Consider the following 21269-nt stretch of genomic DNA (forward strand, 5'->3'; position numbering starts at 1 on the left):
TATGCTAATTGCACGTAGGAAAAATGCAATTATACTTATGGTATTTGAAACGTGCATCACTGGCCATGATAATATTCTTTCCTGTGAGACGCTGGGAATTTCCTGTCCTTGTTTTCTCAGTGTTACATCTTGTCAGGTATGTGTACTGTAAGGGGTTATGTCTGGAAGGAAACCTAACAGGACAGCGTCACTTATTTCTGCTTCTGTACCACCTATTTTTGTGATTTCAACTTTAAATACCGTTACTGCCCCGTATACCGGATTTGTATTTTGACTGTTGTAAATTTTTTAAATTGTATTACATGATGGCAAAATGTACTTGGTTTAGTATGGAATGTGATTTTAAAAGGCAGTATGCCAGCAAATGCTAGGTCCTCATGGGGGTCTTTGTAAGTATTAGTTAGGAGCAAGATTGACCCCACAATATAAGTGGCCTAGGAGGCAGCCTGGGTCACCGAGGTGGTCGCGAGCACTGTCCGGGGTGACTAACCTGGGGATGACGAGGTGGCATTTTGAGGCCGGCTACCGCCAACTGACCGCACACTACAGCACCTAATTTACCGCTCCAGTGACAGACTTGGTGCGTATTGTGCAATGGCGGCCAGTGGCCCACCAGACTTCTACCCTGTGTGCCTTCTGGACCTGCTGACACCAGAGACAAAGTTTACCTAGACTGCTAGAAACCCTGGTTCCGACCCTGGCTGATGATATTAAAGTATTCCCTGATAGTCTGACGTCTTCCTTACTGGAAATACGAGTACAAGCTTGCCTAAACATATTACTGTGCTGGCAAAATACCATAAGGGTCTCAGTATTAATTAAAGTATATATTAGCAACACATATCCAAGAAAACAACTGTGGTGTGATTTTTATCTTCATTCTTAGAAACCACAATTAATTATTCTTTATTTTTTATAGTTTCACTGTAAGAGTCTGTATGACTGTGTCAGGACAAAGCATTCCATCCATCATTGGTAAGTATTTTCTGGAAAGACTGTAGTAGATAGAAAAATATATGTTGTACTTCAATGCATTTTATATGAAACTAGAGATTGGGGTGCATTTAGTATTTTAGTTTCTTTCTGTTTTTGGATTAATTATTTGAATTAAAATGTCTGTTGATCTCCATTTAGAATATAATGAGATTGGTGTTTCCCAATACACAGATCGCCAAAGGAAACGCTAATTAGGTTAATACGAAGGCATCCTGCTATACTAAAAGCTGTCACAGTTTCCTACTATTTCTTACAATTTATTACTTTAAAAAAATTCCATGTAGCATCCGTCGCCAAAATCCTTACTGCGCGTCCGCATACAATAGACTAAATAGGCAGAGCTTTTCAAACTTCAAAATAAGCAAATGAAATGACTTTCGTATGTGTTTATTTATGCCTTATTTATCTGAGCGCTGTTCTTCTCTAGGGGCGATGTTCCGTTGTAGCTTACTGTAGGCCAAAGGACACGAAATATCCCTTGAATAAATAGTGACATGTCTGTAACAGTGGGGCATCTCTTAGATCTATTAATTAACTTTGGCAGTTCTTCCAAAGAACAAACAATAAATGCTTTGTTTTTGCTGGTGTTTGAAAATGTTCTAGTTAAATAAATACCACATCCCTTGTACATTTTAATTTCAGAGAAAATCTGTGAAGGAAAACAAAAAATCTTTCAGGTGATAAAAATAAACTAAAAATCATAACTAAAGTAAAACTGCAAATTTTACTGGTTATCTATAGAACGGGCAAGCTTTTCCAAGCTTACGTGGGAACTGCTGCTATCAAAGCATAAGTATATTTTTTAATTAAAACCTAATTAAAATACTTTGCAAAGTATTGCAGTGTACACGTTTACCCAATGCAATGCAAAATCTTAGGCTGTCTGAACCAATCAAAAACAGTCAGCAACTTAACAGATCCTAAGAAAGCAGAAGGATACATTTACTGTATGTTGCTTACATTAATCTGTACGAACAGTTTATTTAGTGTCAAAAAACTGTAATATTTGGGATTTTTGAACAGCGACAGATCTGATTAATTATGTTGACCACGCTGTCTAAAGTTGATAGGTTTACTGATCACAGTAAGCAAAGACTACAGTGTCAACATATTGTTACTGAATCAGTTGCACTGGGATGTTGGGAAGATTTATTATGATGTAAAAAGAGACAGCTGTGAACACATTATAAAATGAAGCTGCAGTAGAAGCCAGTTCTTCCTCGGTCTATAACTCTTTACAAATAAATAAAGTATCACAAGAATGAAGTCCACATAAAGTATATGTTTATCAGCTTTATAGAATGAATACAATATGGGTAAAATAAGCAAGACTGGGCTTTTTTTAATTTTTTATACATTTGTGAATTTGTGGGAATGTCTGAAAACAAGGAGGAGCCCCAATGAAACAAAAAAACGAAGCAGAGAGCTCCCAATTTTTGTTTGCATTTCATTGTTTTTTTCCCCCTCTCACAAACTCTTACACTCTCACTCTCTGTCTCCCTACCTATGTAATGTAATGTAAAGAAGGAGCTGCAGAGAAGGTAGGGAACCATTAAGAGAGAGCATGAGAGTGAGAGCATGAGTGAGAGAATGAGAGAGAGTGAATCAGAGTGAGTGAGAGCGAGGAACAACAAAAAAATTTATTAATCAAAAAATCCCTCCAAACTTTCATCTGGACCAAAAGGTCAGGAAACTAAATTAGTTGTCTGTAAATGAATGGACCTCAATATTCCTACACAAGGTGTCTGCAGGTTATTATAATGAGTATTCTCACGTCTCCATTCAGGGGTTTTTTTATGCTGGGATAGTGTGTTTTACCTTATTGAGCATGATGTTAATGTTATTTTTTCGAATTTCAGTTTCAAGAAAAATTGCAAAGGTTTCAGCAAAATGCTAATTATGATTCTGTTACACACATTCGTATCAGATATTTAATTCCTGATCTTATTTTTTTTTTTCTAGTCCTTAAAGCTGAGCTTGAGTTGGACTGGTTGAAGCAGAAGGGTGCAGTGAAGAGAACTCTTTTCCTGGATTCCCACCATTCCCACCATGCCTTTGATCTGATAATAGGAAAAAACAAACCTTCCCAGTGTCAAAACTTTGTTGTTTATCTCAGGGTAAGTTCTAAACATGGACTCCAGGATATTTATATATTAATACAAGATAAATTAAACAATATTTGGCTTAAGAACAGTGAAAGGAATCATCTAACAAAAATATAACTGACCTTGAACTAGTCAGTCTAAAATATAATAATCTTGAAAATGATGATGGATATCTTGAGATATTTTACGTAGTATATATATATTTTTCCCATTTTTATATGTTTATTAATAGATTAGATAAACTGGGAAATTCCTCCTACAGGGAACAACATACCCATACGTCCACAAATCCATTATATAGTTTGAATAGTTAAAACAGAATGCAGCTGAAAAGCTTCTAGGGAGTATTATATATTATACAGTATTTTTTATTAACTACTTAATTTAAAGTTTTTTTTCTGCAATTCTACATATGAGTGCAGCCCATGGTTCCAGGCGGTGCTGTTAATGTGGATTTTCTATGCAATCTCATAGGGTGAATGAATGTGAACCTCGGACAAATGACAGGGAGAATACACTAAACAAATCATGGTCATATGTCACGCTAACGCTCTATTCAGCCATTCTTACATGCTGGGATACATTTGCCAACCCCCTCTTTAGGTACTATCAAAATAATATATGATCATTTTTATGCTGTAATCAATCAGTGTGGAATTGCTGTTCAAGAGAAAACCCGAGGCTAAGATTAAACTGGGAAATTATTGATCATTTCCCTTAGTGTGAAAAAAAGCAAGAAATGAAATCAAGCACCCAACTGCTACCCCCTCCCCATTAAAAAGATCGTGTCAAAGGTTGTCACCGTGTAAAATCCCGTATCATAATCCGAAATCTCCCATCCACTGTCCGAAGTCATGCTATGTGGTCCATTCCTTCACACTGTCCATCCTCTTTGTGTAAGGAATTCATTAGCTTTGTGCAAACATTTCCCTGAGTGATTGAGGAGAGGTCAAAGGCAGATCTTTTTTAAACTGTCATATACCATTTACATTAACCACTCTACGCACGATTCTTCGGGATATCTTTTTTTTTTCTTTGTTGATTTTGCTTCTTCCTGCAGGAAGAATCTGAATTCCGTGATAAGCTCACTCCAATCAGTGTCAACTTGAATTACACTTTGGATGAATCAGCTTTTCTTGGTGACCTGGAATTACGGCCAATACTTAATCGTTACAAGGAAACAAGCATCCAAGAACAGGTACACATTTTATTCCCATTGCTATTTGTCATTGATTGTAGACAATAATAAATTGTCCAGCAGGCTAAAAGCAATATTTTTGATCCAAGGAGAAATCCGATTGCCTTTTGGAGTCAAGAAGGAATTTTTCCCCCTGATGGCAGAATTTGAAGTATCTTAATTAGGGGGGTTTTTTTTTGCCTTTTTTGGATCAAGAGTAGAAAGGTTAAGTAGAAGGGTTGAACCTGATGGACTTAGGTCTTTTTTCAACCTTATGTACTATATGAAACTATATGAAACTATATGTAACACCTCTTAAATAAAGTCTTAATATACTCTATACCCTCAATTTGACTTTTTAATACATATCATATCTGGGTGGTCCCTTTGTGATGTCATCCTTGCAAATACATGGGGTCATTTTTTACTTTTTCCCACACCCATATACTTTTCATGCAGGAGATGTGTTCGGCTGAAATCATCTCCGTGCATTTGATAAACTTACCGTCGGTCAGCTTTAGAGCTGCTCCGCGACTACTGTGGGTGAGGGTCTGTTCAGACCCCTGTGCCCATGTGTGCAAAGCAATCCCATTGATTCCCAGGATCTTGGAGCATATGTGTTAAGTAGATTTCGTGTATTTATTTAAGGGGGCAGTCGTATCCCTAATAAAGTCAATCTATGTAATTATTTGTTGTTTTACCCTCACAGGCACACATTCTGGTAGACTGTGGGGAAGATAACATGTGCATTCCTGACCTGAAACTCTCAGCAAGATCGTGAGTTGAAAAATAAATATCTGGTCACAATTTAGCTTTTTCCCTAGCACCCAATGTACTATATATATATATATATATATATATATCTATATCTATATATATATATATATATATATATATATATATATACCTGACCTCCAGCTGTCTATGGTTTACAAAGAGACTTATATTCTGTATCATTTCCCACTGCAGTCTTAATAAATAATCTTCAACTGTTCCTTTCCATCTTTTATAAACAAAAAGGTTATTAGGTCCTCGATGTAAATGCCTATGTGTTGGCTTCAAGTGATTACAGAAGAAGAAAACAAATATAATGGAAACAAATGCAGCTCTGAGTATGCATTTCTAGTTACCGCTTCTACTGTGTATAATTTATCATTAATTGTGATTGTGTGCATATGTCAGCTGAAATCAACACATGGGAAATACTATCTCTTTAAATAATTTAGGACATACGTGGTTGATTAAGAAGACTTAATTTACATTAAACATTATAATTTTATATAAAAAAAGCTCCAAATAATGCGGGTTATTTACATTGTATACAGTGATTTTTGGCCAACACAAACTGTTCATTAGACTTGCAGTCTTCTATTCAGTGGAAGAATGTTCGCAATCATGTAATTTCCTAGTGCATATAAACAAAGGGATGTATCTATTTAGAAGACTTAAATAAATAAGAACGTAAAATTGTTATTATTAAGTAACTATTTTTGGCCGTATATTTACCGAACAACAAAATAATCACGTTAAGTGTATAGTTTCCAACAAGGTGAATCATGTACATTTAACTTTGAACGTGGCAAAGTAAATTTTGGAAAATTTCTGCCAGTAGTGTTTACCATGAAATAGTTTAGGAACTTCAAACTTAGTACAGTTTCTGGAACCCATGACCATGATAAGCTATATCTGGTATAACTTCAAAGCTTTTCAAAGTCCTTTGACAGTCGTGATTTGAAGGCTCCTGACAAAGACCTGATTGCTCTTCAAAGGATATGATGAGTGGTATGGCAGGTGTGAAACGCTGGGGCTAAGACATCTATCTAGTTTCTTTCACTAATGGACAACAAAATAGTTTTTCACCAGTTTCCAGTTATATATTCTTCAGCATCTACATGATAAGTTACTGTGTCAAAGCCTCTGTTAATTAACTTCACATCTTTCCCATCCTAAGTTACCTACTGAAGTTAAATTAGGAAGCTGACCAATTTCATCAATGGCCCTCAGATCCTTAAATGATGGTTACATGTAAAACCAGAATAATTTGTTTATTGTATAACCTTAATTATATATATATATATATATATATATATAATTTAAGGTACATTAAGGGTATTTGTTAAATAATACATCTACTTTTGATTTTATCTTGCATCATTTGCCTCTCACTTAACACCACTGGGTATAGTAACTGTAATAAAATATTTAACATGATGTACTGAGGTGCTAAAGGCTAAAGGGTTTCTTACCTCCTGAAGTTTCCTTAACACAATGTTTCTTCAAAATAGATTAAAGTAATGTTTCATTCTTACTTAATGGGTATCTCAATATTAGTAAAACATTTTATGATAAAAATATCCCACTTGTTCAAATAGACTTACTTCTAGAGAGAGTTCTATTAGATCACAATTGCAACCCCCCATGATTGTTTTAAATCCCAATGACCATTTTTAATTCATGATCTATTACAGAGACAAGAAGAAGCTTATCGTAGGAGATGAAAACCACGTTATGTTCATCATAAATGCAATGAATGATGGCGAAGGCGCTTATGAAGCGGAGCTTCATGTGGATATACCACCTGAAGCAGATTACGTAGGCGTTGAGCGCAACACAGAGGTAACATGATCATGTGACCTTAAAATTTTGCAGGACTCCAAAGTTTAACATTATACTATGCAAATTTACAATTCAGCAAAGAAGGAGAGAACTTAGGTGCAGATGGTAAACCTTTCCGCTCCCCATGGAACCTTGCATGTGTTTTAAAATGAAATTGAGCAAATCAAGGCCTAGCCCATGCTTTCAAATAGAGCTCATTGTCAGCTATATCTTGTTGGGGATAAAAAATTAGCTATTATAGTTTGCAAAAAGGATAGGTCATGCTAAAAATTCTCTACTATATAATGAAGAATATACTTAAATGTCTATCATTTATCCATCTAACTGTATAGATCGGTAGATCCACTGATATAACTGATCTGCTGAAATTAATTAAATTTCATGATTTATTTATTTACTTTTTTGTCGTAGGGACTGCGGCAACTTAATTGTGAATACAAAATGGAAAATGAATCTCGAATAGTTGTGTGTGACCTTGGAAATCCAATGGCTGCTGGGGCAAATGTAAGCATTCCCTTGTGATCAGAGCACTTTAGTTGTTATGAATGTTTAAAGGACTAAATAGCAAGCAAGGCTTATATTCCAAGGCTAAGCCAAATGAAACATCAATTATTCAAACTCCTACCTCAGCCACCTAAATTTCACTTAGCCATCTTCTTCAATATGGTAGACGAAGAATTATGTACAAGTCAATTTCAACAACTACTTTAACCCAGCAGTGCATTTAAGTTGCTCAATGCCCTCCCATCCGCCATCTTACTGCTAAAAACCAGTATGTGACATCAGTTCCCAGCACTCTGCCTCCAGGAACAGCAAGCTATGGAGACTTCTCCTTCTTGTACATATTCTGGTTGGGGAGATCAGCGATATCACTTGTAACCGGTCTGTTGACCAGCGGTGCACCCTGATCACCCAACAGATATTCCGCCTGTTTAATGGCAAAGGGGCTGCTGTCCTTGGAACACCATTGTCCTCTCCCGAAAATGTACCCCAGGATCAATGTCTTTGAAGCAAAACCATTACATATGGTATACATACATTACACCTTCCCACGCTGTGAATACCCTGAGCTTACAGGTTTGTGGTCTGTTTTAGGTCTCAGTTGGTCTACGATTTGTTATCCAGAGATTAGAAAATGTTGACAACATCACGTTTGATCTCTATGTAAAGAGGTAAGTCCATTCACATAGTACACTTTAAAATGAATGCCAACTCATGTTTCTGAAACAAAAGGTGTGTTTGCTAGAGAGATGCTAAGAAAGAGTTGTCCCATGCTTCAAGTGCTGTTTCATAAAGTTTACAGAGCAAAATACAAAAACACTGTGATTTAGGTCTCTGAATATAGCAAATACTTGCTAGCTTGATTAACCAATAGGCAAAGTAAATACTTCCTAGGGATAGGGCCAGATTAGTTTAACAGACCGTGTTAAGACTCACGGACAGGGCTGTATTATGCAATGGGCATCAGTTGTTAATGATTATTGTTATTATCATTACTGTGAATTTTATTAGTTATTTGAAAAACTATTAAGCAAGATGAAGAACAATAGGAAGAAAATACTGTCGGTTTTGGAGAACTCTGGTAATTGGATTATTATCCAGGCGCTATGATTTTTTCAGTATCTTTGGAGTGCACCTGCTCACGAGTTCCGTGGTTGTGGGATAAATTAATCTGAATCTAATCAGATGTCAGATCCAAACATATTATATTAATGTCTGCCATCAACAGCTTTGCACCTAAGGGTAACGATTGGCCATGACTGTATTGTTAATACTAAGTAATGCAAACAAGAATCCTGCTGCCCATTATACATCAGGGACAATATTCTCAATATAATTTCTAGGCATACCCTATACACTGCTTGTATTACTTTTATAAAACAGTTGTATTCTGTACGGTGGAGGGCTTCCGTTTCTTTTATGCTCATCATAAATTATACAAAATCTGTTCTAGCTGTCAATCTCAGGTTGCATGCATGGATCCGAGATGTTTCTGTCCTTCACTGATGAGATCTAACAAACAGGACAGCTATATCTTGTATACACAAATAAGGCACTCTGAAAGCCTCTGCACATTTAGAATTAAGCCCATATTTAAATAAATGTTTCAATTTTGTTGAATGTATGGTGGTTGGTGCTTTTCTTAGATTTATATGAATGTTTTAGACACGATCAGATCAGTGTTTGCTGGGTTCTTCTATTCCATTTATTCTCCTTAAATAATAGGAAGACCTTTAAAATAAAAGTGGATCAAACTAGTTAAAAAAAAAAACTTAGAACAAGATAACAATGCAGGAAATCTTATGGTGGTGCGACAGGAAAGGACAGGGTTGGCTCAAGAGAATTCACATGACAACTGAATAACCTCTCTGACCTCCATGTTTACTGGGTAAATGTCCACGTTATTAATGGACGTGACACTATATGGAAGTGCTTTGGACAGTATAATGGTAAAAGGATGTTTACTTTGTTAGGCTGGGGTCAGAATTCATTTTTTGTGAATTTGAGGTATTCTGTCATATAAAAGTGTCTCTTTGTATCACAGATGGAATATTTATTACACTGAACTTCACTCCCCCAGTGTCAAAAGTGCTATTAGTGAAGGGTTTGCGACCTCTTAATCCTCCAAAGTTTTCTTTTTTTTTTACTGTTAAACTGTATATAAAGTTACTATTAGAGATTAGGTTGTTTATAATAAAACCAATAGGCTCTTGCAGACATAAAGCCAAAATATGATATGAATTGAGAGTGTGCATATCATGTCTTAGTTATAGAGACAGCCCTACGACAGAACAATGCTTATTAAAGTACTCTTTAATAACCCTCTCTATGAGTACTTATATGCATAATATGCATTTTTTTCCAAAATAAAAAAATAAAAACAAGTACAGGATGAAAACGGTGGGCATGGAGTCAGCTTTTACGTGAGAATTACTGTTTTTGAATTACTGATAGCATGTGGTGACATTGCGGACTTGCTGGTGTGTTTCTAAGAGTCTAAAACAAATTATGATCTCTTGAGTGAGGAAACGCCTAAAGGAGTTTCTAACACACCTACACTAAAGGGTTAACTGGTGTTTTGCTAGACATTTCAGGTTACTGGCATCTGTGCTCAAACATTTATTTCAACAACTAGCAGTGAATATTGAAAAGGAATCAGGAAACTGTACATTTTACAAATAACATTTTTTGAAATTAAAAATATTGATACGATTTCCTTCAAAAATTGATAATTTAGGACACGTTTGTCTTAACAATATGCGAAATCCGTCCAAACCACATTCTTAAGATTCAATATTTGTTACAATAAACAATTCTGCAAATCCATGTAATTGTGTCAACTGTTTTACAAGAATGATGCTGGAATGGAACGCACAACAGAAATGAAACATTCCCACAAGTTCGGCTAACATTCTGGTCTCAGAACACGAAATTATTTTGGCAGCGAACACATGTATAAAAACTTAGTGAGTTTGTTGTAGAATCTGGCGTTCATTGTAACGTTGCGATGATTGTACAGGGGAAAAGTTGGTCTGTGTATATTGGCATAAATGGTTTCTAGCTGATTTCAGATTTTTTTTCTTAAAACAAATCTAGAAGTTTCGCCCCAAAGTACAATTTCAACATTTTCACAGTAAAGCTATCATCTTTGTGTTGTGCTAATGCCACAGAGATTTAAGTATAAAGGAAGTGTATTAGAACTCAAGACCAGCTCCAACAGTGCTCAAGGGCCACCAATGTTCCTGGTTCCCAATGTAAAGTTACTAGTTTATGAGTTAAGTTCCTCAGGGCACCAGCCGCAGGTGACCTCATATTTTGACTCTCCCAACATTTATTGGCAGTGTTGTGAGATCATGCCCACCCATGTTAGATAAGCACCGTGTCACTTAATTATGTGTCCATATCAGTGGAACTGGGTTGAGTCAATGCGCATGGGTGGTTGCCAGTGGTCCCGACATTCAGGACACTAGTCAGGCAGTAAGACATAAGTTCCCCTGTTTCCCATTGTGCCGTTGAAATAAAATTGGTTACAGCATAAACCCAAGACCATTGGTAGTCTTTGTCTGAGAACCGCCATTGTAGAAATCCTATATTTTTAACACAGCATTGTGTGGACTTTAATCAGTAGTTGTCCGGAGCTGTTGGGCTGCAACAAGTTTCATTGTTTATAAAGTAAATGTATCCCTAAATTTATAATACACATTTATAATAATAAATAGAAGTATATGCAGTAGAAGAATGCGGGTTATCAAAAATGTATTGCTCTTGAGCAGATTGTGTCAGGAGTATTGGCTCAATTACTCAATATAGTGTTTCTTTCTGCTAGAACCAGTTCAATCCGCATCGGATTGTGAGCTGACAATAAATGTTTAAGGTGCAAGATAAATGTTAGGGTGAAAGCATTAAGAATAATGACATCCTTCAGCAGCAAGTAGGAGTAATTCTCTCCAGTGCAGCCAGAAAGGAGAGGAAAAGAGACACCGGTTGTGATAAATGGAAGTCGATGTGAAAGTATTATTTAGGTATTTGTTAGGGTATTAGAAGTATTATTAAACACTCATCTACAGACACCAGACAAGCCAGAAGGCTTGTTTTTCCCTCAGAAATCTCATGATGCTTCAACAAGCACAAGGGATTCTGGGTAGGTGCATGCAAATAAGGTTAACAATTATCACCTTTGCCTCTATATCCACTTTATACGTGGATCCCTTGAAAGTAATTGCCTGCTGTACAAGACAGCCTTTAGACAAAACTCGGGAAGAGGTACAATAGCCAGATCTGTTTCATCCTTCATGGGACTCGTCAGCATGAGGTTGTGATACTGGCTTTATAGTTGAGGCTTGGGGTAGCTAAGAAATACCATTACATAAGTTATGGTGGGTAAAAGGTGATGGAAACCCTTCCACTTAAATTTAAGGAGTAGTAGAAGTATTATTAAACACTCATCTACAGACACCAGACAAGCCAGAAGGCTTGTTTTTCCCTCAGAAATCTCATGATGCTTCAACAACCACAAGGGATTCTGGGTAGGCGCATGCAAATAAGGTTAACAATTATCACCTTTGCCTCTATATCCACTTTATACATGGATCCCTTGAAAGGGATTTCCATCACTTTTTACCCACCATAACTCATGTAATGGTATTTCTTAGCTACCCCAAGCCTCAACTACTAAGCCAGTATCGCAACCTCGTGCTGACGAGTCTCATGAAGGACAAAACAGCTGTCCATGAGTGGTGATCTGGCTATTGCACCGCTTCACGAGTTTTGTCTAAAGGCTGTCTTGTACAGCGGGCAATTACTTTCAGGGGATCCATGTATAAAGTGGATATAGAGGCAAAGGTGATAATTGTTAACCTTATTTGCATGCGCCTTCCCAGAATCCCTTGTGGTTGTTGAAGCATCATGAGATTTCTGAGGGAAAAACAAACCTTCTGGCTTGTCTGGTATCTGTAGATGAGTGTTTAATAATACTTCTACTACCCCTTAAATTTAAGTGGAAGGGTTTCCATCACCTTTTACCCACCATAACTTATGTAATGGTATTTCTTAGGGTATTAGAATGCAAAAAAACAGAATGTTGCAGAATCTTGTAATACCTTTTTTTATTGGACTAACAGTATTTAAAATAATAGACGAGCTTTCGGGAGTCCTCCCTTTATCAAGTCAAAAGCATTGCTTTTACCGTTAGTCCAATAAAAAAGGTATTACAAGATTCTGCAACATTCTGTTTTTTTGCATTCTTATACACTGGACTAATACGGCTACCCCAAACTACAGTACTTAGGGTATTAGAGTATTCTAAATGCAGCCTCCTTAATTGCAGTAGTCTATCTGGTGAAAGATAAGGGAGTGCAGGAAAACAGTTTATCTGCATGTGTGTTTTTATCTTATCAAAGTAAGTATGAAAAAAATACTTAAACTCCAGCCATTAAATGCACTATTTTCTTTACCATTGTAAACGCATAGAGGAATTTATCAGAATCTCCGCTATGCATTTCCACTCCTACAAAGTACATTAATATGCATATGTCTTGGGATTACTGCATGGGGCACTGAGAATGAATCATCACAAATATATATATAAACTGTTATGGTGGCTTATGACATGCCCAGCCAGTGATAAGATGGAAACAAGCACTGATCTACACAACATAAATGCAACAGGTATACAATAACGTGAGTACATTAACAGTTGGTGCTGCCTACCCATACCTGCCAACATCTCAGCTCCCAGGAATTCTGATATTATGCATGCTTTCTTTTCCAGTTCCAACAAGGACAATCCCAACAGCAACTCTGTCAGCCTACAAATTAATGTTACTGCCGTGGCACAAGTTGAAATAAGAGGGTAAGTAAGTCATTTCTTTTAAAGAAACATATTTGTATACTATTAATAAGCTAAAGCCACCAGACACGTATGGAAACAAATTTGAAATGCCTCAACTAGTTCTATATATATATATACATATATATATAAAATGGTCACTCAGCGCTAGAATTTCTTAAATAACCCCCCATTGTTTTAAGAAAACCAGGTCCTGTCCAACAAAAACAACCCTTTCTCTGAAACTTACAATAATAAAGCTTTTTTCTCTAAATGCGATATTGGTCGACGGAATAGCAGCGTACATCCTGTCGGAAAGCATACCCAAAAATGCTGTGTCTTGCATTATTTCTTTTATTAGTACGCAGCCGGAGCCTTAGACTTTACTGACCTCCCAACAAATGTGTAGCAGACATCACATACTGTAAAATAAAACAGGTTCTTAATTCCCCACGGGGTCATAAAACTGGAGACATTTAGTAAAATAAATGACCAGAGTAGGTATCTGGCTACATTTTATATCCTTTTATATATATATATATATATATATATATATATATATATATATATGTATTACTTTTCCATCTCTTTTAAAAAAGCTAAAATACTTTACAATGAGGGTTCACTGGCTTTCTTTTGCGAGCTAATAAAATTCAGCTAGTTTGAATCGAGTACATTTTAAAGAATTCACAGTGAGACTTAGCAGGCATCTTGGCTCGGATAATTTCCGAAGAAAATAATTACAAACAACACATGATGGTAATAATACTAATTTATATTTAGCCTTTCATTTCAAAGCACTTCCTATACACGATGAAATAAAAGCGACGCGGTTCCAGCCTTCTGGTTCTAGTAGCAGCCTGCACAGCGAAATAAATAGAAAGGAAATAAGTTATTACTGATAACCAGCTACAGTTGTGTAAACTGAAGGATAAAAGTTATTTCCCGAGATTACACACAGAGTCTAATGGGATTGGCAAAGTTGCTTATTCTGTTCCCAAACCATAACCCCCGATATTATTCTGTACTGTCGACCATTCATCTGATTAAAAGAATCCTTGCCAGCTGTGTGTTTTATTTTAAACGGTAAATATGTCCGTTTAAACTAACTGGAGGCAATTCTATTTATATATAAGTATTTTTTTTTCCTTCGTAAGAACCTGAGCTAATCTTATTATTTGTACTAGAAAACTCTTTTTTTTTTTTTACTTAAGACCACCTTACCCTATCCTCATTTTTTCTCTGTGTTTTCCTAATATAAGTACAGAAACATGGAATTTGAAGGCAGATAACAGCCATTTAGCTCATCTCACCTGCCCATTTTATTGTGATGTAAGGGCTCTGACCCTAATCATTCCTTGGTCTCCTCTTAGCTTCCGGATAATCGTATGTCCATCCCATGCATGCCTATTCACTTACTGTATTAGCCTCTATTACTTCTGCTGGGAGGCTGTTTCAGTTATATACAACATTCTCAGTAAAGTAAAGCTTCCTTATGTTACATGTAAGCTTCTGGCTTTCTAGTTTTAGATTATGACCTATTGTAACTTTTCTCCTCCTTTGAAATAATCTTATCTCCCGTGTTATCTATTTCTCCAAATCCCTCCTTCACTTCTCCATCAACCTTGTTCTTCTATAAATGCAACCATCTGTCTGCACATGTATGTTGCATATGTTGAAGACCCTCCACGACATATATCAAGTCCCCACAATGTCAAACCCTGAATTAACTTTGTGTATAACAATTGTCTTCTATTAATCCGCATGCATCATTTGCAGGGTGTCCCATCCTCCCCAAATTCTTCTTCCCATTCCTAACTGGGAGCCTAAAGAAAAACCTACCGAAGAACTAGAAGTTGGACCATTAGTACAACACGTATATGAGGTATAATATTCTTCTCTACATGTAATGTCTTTGTACCTTCCACAGTACTTATTAGTTTGTAAACATGTTTCTTTTCACTTTCTTTTTTTGCCTGTTTTATAATCTGCCCTTTGTTTCAGCATATTATCCCCTCCGATGTCCCTCTCTTTGTGTAGCATCTTAGAGCTTGGGGTGCAGTAATATAAGAAATATAGTGGAACTGAAGCATTAAATATGTGCGCTTTATGTGAATGAATTAAAGTAACAAAGCTATATTTTCATATCTTTGCTAAGCTGCATAATATAGGCCCCAGCGCAGTGAGTGACACCCATCTCAGCGTGGCGTGGCCGTCTCAGAGCCGCAAGGAGTTTCTTCTCTATGTGTTTGACATTCAGACAGAGGGGCCACTAAGATGCCAACCAGAAAGTGCTCTGAACACCTTGCAGATAAAGGTATGACTGGGGTAGTGGTTAAGGAGTAAAATAGCTATGAAAATGTTACTTCATCTGCTTTCCGAAGTAATATTGCTTATTTTAAACACACATTGCTGTACATTGTTGTGAACTTGGGGTACCACATAGTCACAGAATAAGTCGTAGACTAAAATCAAGCTTTCAATACTTTTAAGACTTTTTGGTGTATAATACCTGTATATATATATATATATATATATATATATATATATATATATATATATATATAGTTATATCTTGATATAATGCCAAGTGACAGTAAATGATCCCACTAAGTTTCTTTTAAGGATTTTGTCATTTAGCACCTCCAGACGGGGAGTGGTTGACTATTATTGAAGACAATAAACAGTTCAATGTCAGGCAGCTGCTGCAAGGGCCAGTAAAATATCAGCATTTGTAAAAAAGTGTATGGACTAATTTTGCCAATGGTAAGACTCCACCTTGAATATGCAGTACAAGTCGGGGAACATGTTAAATCAAAATTAATAAGGGGAATGGAACATTTTAGTTATAAAGAAAGGCTATATAAGTTGAATTAGTTTACGTTATAAAAAAGGTGACTTAGAGTGGATAGGATATTATTAGATGAATATATACAGGGACAGTACCATCTGCTCTCTGATGGCCTGTTCATTAACAGGACTGTGCAAAGAACAAGAGGTCATTATTATTATCATTATTATTATTATTTATTGTTTTATATAGCGCCATCAGATTCCGCAGCGCTGAAATCATTTGGTCATCCATTTAGACACCATTTAGACAAAGGTGTTTTCATTAAAGCAGTAAAAGGTGTCTTTACAAAAGAGATTTCACTACCCACAGTCGTCGTGCCATCGTCGTACTGCATCCAGTATAGCCTTCTCTTATATGTTAGGAGCTTGTAACATTAGCTTTTATTTGCTTTACTTAACATAAAAAAAGTATTTTTTCAAACTATACATATTTAAGTTGCAATCTTTGCCTCTGTTTTGGAACTACATTCTAGGTATAAAAATGGCTACTCTTCTAAATGACGATATTTCCATTCACATTAAAGACTTTACAAATTACCCACCAATTCTTGTTAAAATAACAAGCGTACAATGTTAAAGGCTGACATTAAATCACCCCATTTCTGCATTTGTAGACAGCACACTAGAAAGTTGAACTATCAATACGCAGATCTGGACAATACTATTCTGCATCAAGAGAACCCAGAGGTCTCTGATCACAGAGGTTAACCCTTTCATTGTGATGCTGGTTGAATATGCCCTCCAGAGCTTCCTAATTAAATGGCAATATTATTCTTGACATCCATTTCCATGTGCATTCAAGGAAAAAAGCAACATATTTTCTTTTTTCCTGATGGGATAATAAGCAATGGCAACTGGAACCGAAAGCTAGAAGCCAAGCTCTCTGCTCTGTTTATCTGTCCCCATCAGTACAGATCATGCGACTGAGCAGTTTTACTGAGAAGGACAGACACATCCTGGAAAGGCATGTTTGTAATTTAACCCATACATAACAATATCCATTCAAGAGTTGTGTTCGGTTTGGATGACCTTACCCTAGAATACATAAAAACTACAACTTATACATGCTATTCCAGTGTGGCCATCAGCTCTCAAAACAGAAGTCTAGAAAGGCATATTTCACTTGCTTGCCAATGTTTTTTTAGATTTTTTTCCTTTCGCTAATTCATTCGCCAGAGGCAGCTAATTCCATGCACAAGCCATACATTGTTTCTTATTACGATGTTATTGTAACAATTTCTATTTTCGAAACATTGTCATTAAGTCATAAATTCTGTGAATCTACCCTATAAATAATGTACAAAATAAATAATTTCACGAGCAGTCTGTAATGTTTAGGCAGTTTTACATTTCCAGCTCTATTTCACATCGTGGACACACTGGAGGTCGCTGTCACTTTGGTTAATTTCTTTCCTGATTTTATTTCAATATTATTTGAGGGGTTTTGCGATGATTGAAATTAGAGCACCAAATGGTCTTTTTTGTTTAGATTTTTAGCTATTGCAGTTTATTAGTCAGACTCTGCCACTGATGGGATATATCAGATAATTAGTACGGATTTAGTGTGAAGCGGTACACATGTTGTACACATGTGAAGTTACTGTTTAATGGTTTGAGTGTAATACGTTGTATTCCGTATTGTTTGCTTGTTTTAGCTTTCGGATTTGACAAGGGACCAAAACTATTTGGGAAAATAGTAGTTTATGTTTAGAAAAAAATATATCAAAAACAAAAATTTATATTTTGATATCTATGGTCATATGTTATGTAGTGATTGAAGTGTTATGAAGTAAATAAAACATTGATGACCCAGCTGCCGTATTCATATCTTTAGAAAAGCATAGAGTCTCTGGTAGATGCCTGTTACTGACGCAGGTACCGAGGTTGGTTTATTGGCTACAGATGGCAGGGACAGGGTTCATTTCAACCCAACTTCACTGTTAGATAGAACCGGGAATGGATTAGTTGCCTGTACATCAACCTGGCATGTGCACATGTTCTCTTTTGGCAGCTGCAAGCTAAAAACCCAAGCGCCTCCTGCAGGGGTCGCCACCAACATTGCTCATGATGGACATTTACTGGGGTATATGCATACCTGTAACTTCTCGGCTCCGGCTACCGGACGCGGCGGTCCCACTGACGTGGGCGGGTTGTCCTTTCACATTAAACTAATTAATTTTGTGTAATGGGTCTTTTTTCCAGCCAAGTGAAGCAGAGGACACTCCAGAGTTAGCAGCGTTTCTCCGAAATTCCAGTGTATCTCACGCCGTGAGCCGCAGGGATGTAGCAAAGGCTGAGCCTCTCAGACATGTTCCCATCCCAACGAAACTACTGGTAAGAAGGGGGAAAAAGAGCATACGATACTCGCATGACATGTCTCATACTATATAGAAACAATCATCACTCAAAACGCAGGTTAATGAAATGTACAGCCTAGTTATACACCACTCAGCTCCTTACATTACATTCAGAGGGTGATGCGTAAAGGGAGATTATGCCTCAGAAGTGTTAAAAGTGCAGCAACCAATCAGAACATGCCATTGGTTGCTATAGTGATAACTACATTTTTACCCCCACCCCCACAGGGGTCGATGAGCTCATTGATGGAATAATCATCAATAAAACACCTGTTATTCACAGAGCAAAGGCAGAATTGCACAATTAAATCTAGAAACGAATTAATAATAACAAGGCTCGCCTGCTTTCATGTGAAACACTTCAAAGTTACTTCTTCTGATTTATTACATTGTAAGAGTTCATTTAATAGAGCAAAATATTTGTACTGATGAGTATCATCAGAGCTCTGGAATCTGTTCTACATCTCAGAAAAGTCCCAGCGCGACATGTTAATCGACGTAGCTGCGGATCCGTGACCCGCCATCGCGTTGTGGGAGTAAATGTCATCGGTCTGCAGAATGCTTTGTTTCTTTTTTTCTGTTACCATATCTTTGGTTGTCTATTAGATTAGAGCATCATCTGAGATTAAAATTCCTCCAGAAATCTGTTTTATGGGAGTCATTGTTTTATAGTCACCATCATAAAACTTTAAGTTAATTACACACTTATATTAGTTTTGAGAAAATATTCAGTTGTTTTTCAAGGTTTCTGTCCCTTACAAGACTTAAGAAGGAAATATATTTAATAATTATGGTTGTCATGCTCTACAATATACCCACAATTTTATGCATTTACTCATGTAATTAGAAACATGTTCTCTTATTAAGTCCAGGTTGCTGGTTTATCCTCCCCTCCGTAATGATGTTTTGATACTATCTGTATGTGTTTTTGGCTGGAAAAGTCCTAATCTCAGTAATAATTTTACTGCCTTGACATTTTTTTTTTATCCATCAACTACAACTAACAACCATTCTGTACCGACTGCCAACAGTGATAAATCCCAGGAAAATGAGCATTTGGGAAAGCAACAAAATTGTCAAAAACAGACATTGTGTTTCAGCTCCTATGGACTATGAAGGTTCCCAATGAGCTTCTGCTGCAGAGAGAGAGAGAGAGAGAGAGAGAGAGAGAGCGAGAGCTTGACTGGCCCTGTACAATGTATATCTGAATCAGGAAGATTTCTCCTAACCCGTTAAATCATGCATTATACAGGGCCGGCGCAGTCACTCTAGCTAGAAACCCCAGTAAGGTTTATTCACTAAGGTTGAGGTAGGATAATAATTTTATCTGATTGCATTGGTTATGCAGGGTAAATGTCAGTGTGTTTCTACTTCAAGAAGGACCAAATTGACCTTTGGGAGTACTTGTAATTATTTATCAGAGTATGTATTATAGGCAATCTGCAACAAATTCAATTAATAGATTTAACTTTGTTACAGAACTGCACAAATGTGAAGTGTTTAACAATATCATGCAAAGTTGGACGTTTAGATGGAGGACAGCGAGCAGTGCTAAAAGTCAGATCACGACTGTGGGCACAAACCTTTCTACAGGTAACATAACAAAGATCGAATTCTGTATTTTTACTGTTTTTACTTTACAGAGCCATTTATGTGCTGTGTTACTTTTGTTCCATTCTATATATATATATATCTTGCCCAACTCAGCAAAAATGAAGGGATGATGATTATGACATCACGTTAATGCTTATCCTTGACACAAGCTGCGGAACTTGCCTCTCCCATTAGCCTTGACCCGAGTTGGCTGAGACATTTGGGTTTTGTAAACAGTAATTGAAAGGCCATGGTTGGTAAGGACTGTCTTTACTAGTCCATACTAGTCCATACTATCTGATCCCTAACGAGGACTGAGCATTAGTAATATCTCCATAGTGATAATCGGATGCACATAGAAAGGTAATGAAGCCAATAAATGATAGATTTCTTGAGGATCCATTATCAATAAATGTCAGTGTTCCTGGAACATTTCTTTCTCTCACTCCACTGCTCATGACAACCGTTGGTTGTTAATACACATCTATGGTTAATTGAATGCAGTTATCCAAAGTTATTTTTGGAGGAACAAAAGCCATGAAGCCAGCCTGATACTTTATACTGTCTTCTAGCCAAGACAAGCTTTTGGATATAGATCAAAGTATCAGATATTAATCACATGCCTTATCTTTGGACTTTTGGAACAATTCAAATCCCAGCAGCGCAGTTTATATTTTCCATTGCATTTTATGGCACTGCACTTGCCGTGATGGATTGCAATCCCACCTTGTCAGATCATGGGGCAGCACTTAACCCTTTTATTGGGAGACTTTTGCTCTGCTGCTGGAATGGTTTACGTACAAGAAAATGTAGTACTGTAACATGAGTTGTGGAAATTCTTGACACTATGTAAATAACACATTATAACAGTTAAATGTGCGGTATGTGTTATCAGCTTCTAACAAGTCAAATATTTTACAAGCAAAGAAAACCTGTAATACTAAAGGAGTTATATTAACACGATTTATAGTACAGGAAATAATCAACAGCCAACAGCTTTGGAAATGTTCTCCTGGGGTCTTGTAGAGGTTCTCCTGGGCTCTTTTGTCCAATTATTTACAAAATGAAATATTAATGCTATATTAAAGTGTTTTGCAGAATATTTAGTATATGTGAATATGGGCTTGAGCTGTTCGTGTTGTGTTTATGTTCAGGTGGCTTGTGCTTTGGTAGCTTTATATTGGAGCTTCCAATGGGCAAGGTGGAAATTGCATGCACCTTTTGAATGGAGTGGCTTAGATAGG

General features: G+C 36.6%; 1 protein-coding gene across 1 annotated transcript in view; it reads left to right on the forward strand.

Annotated features, from left to right (window-relative positions):
• The window catches only part of LOC149280542 (integrin alpha-8-like), a 72176-nt gene that overhangs the window by 41409 nt on the left and 9498 nt on the right, over window positions 1–21269 (forward strand). Inside the window, exons 16-27 of the mRNA XM_089500399.1 lie at window positions 920–975; window positions 2959–3113; window positions 4162–4299; window positions 4988–5055; window positions 6747–6894; window positions 7306–7398; window positions 7990–8066; window positions 13166–13246; window positions 15002–15107; window positions 15381–15539; window positions 18278–18409; window positions 19912–20025. Coding sequence (XP_089356525.1) covers window positions 920–975; window positions 2959–3113; window positions 4162–4299; window positions 4988–5055; window positions 6747–6894; window positions 7306–7398; window positions 7990–8066; window positions 13166–13246; window positions 15002–15107; window positions 15381–15539; window positions 18278–18409; window positions 19912–20025 — 1327 coding nt within the window. The remainder of the gene's footprint in view (window positions 1–919; window positions 976–2958; window positions 3114–4161; window positions 4300–4987; window positions 5056–6746; window positions 6895–7305; window positions 7399–7989; window positions 8067–13165; window positions 13247–15001; window positions 15108–15380; window positions 15540–18277; window positions 18410–19911; window positions 20026–21269) is intronic.

This window comes from Sceloporus occidentalis, unplaced genomic scaffold, assembly GCF_023333645.1.
Source record: "Sceloporus occidentalis isolate IW3139 unplaced genomic scaffold, rSceOcc1.0.p SCAF_154, whole genome shotgun sequence".
Taxonomy (NCBI): Eukaryota; Metazoa; Chordata; class Lepidosauria; order Squamata; family Phrynosomatidae; genus Sceloporus; species Sceloporus occidentalis.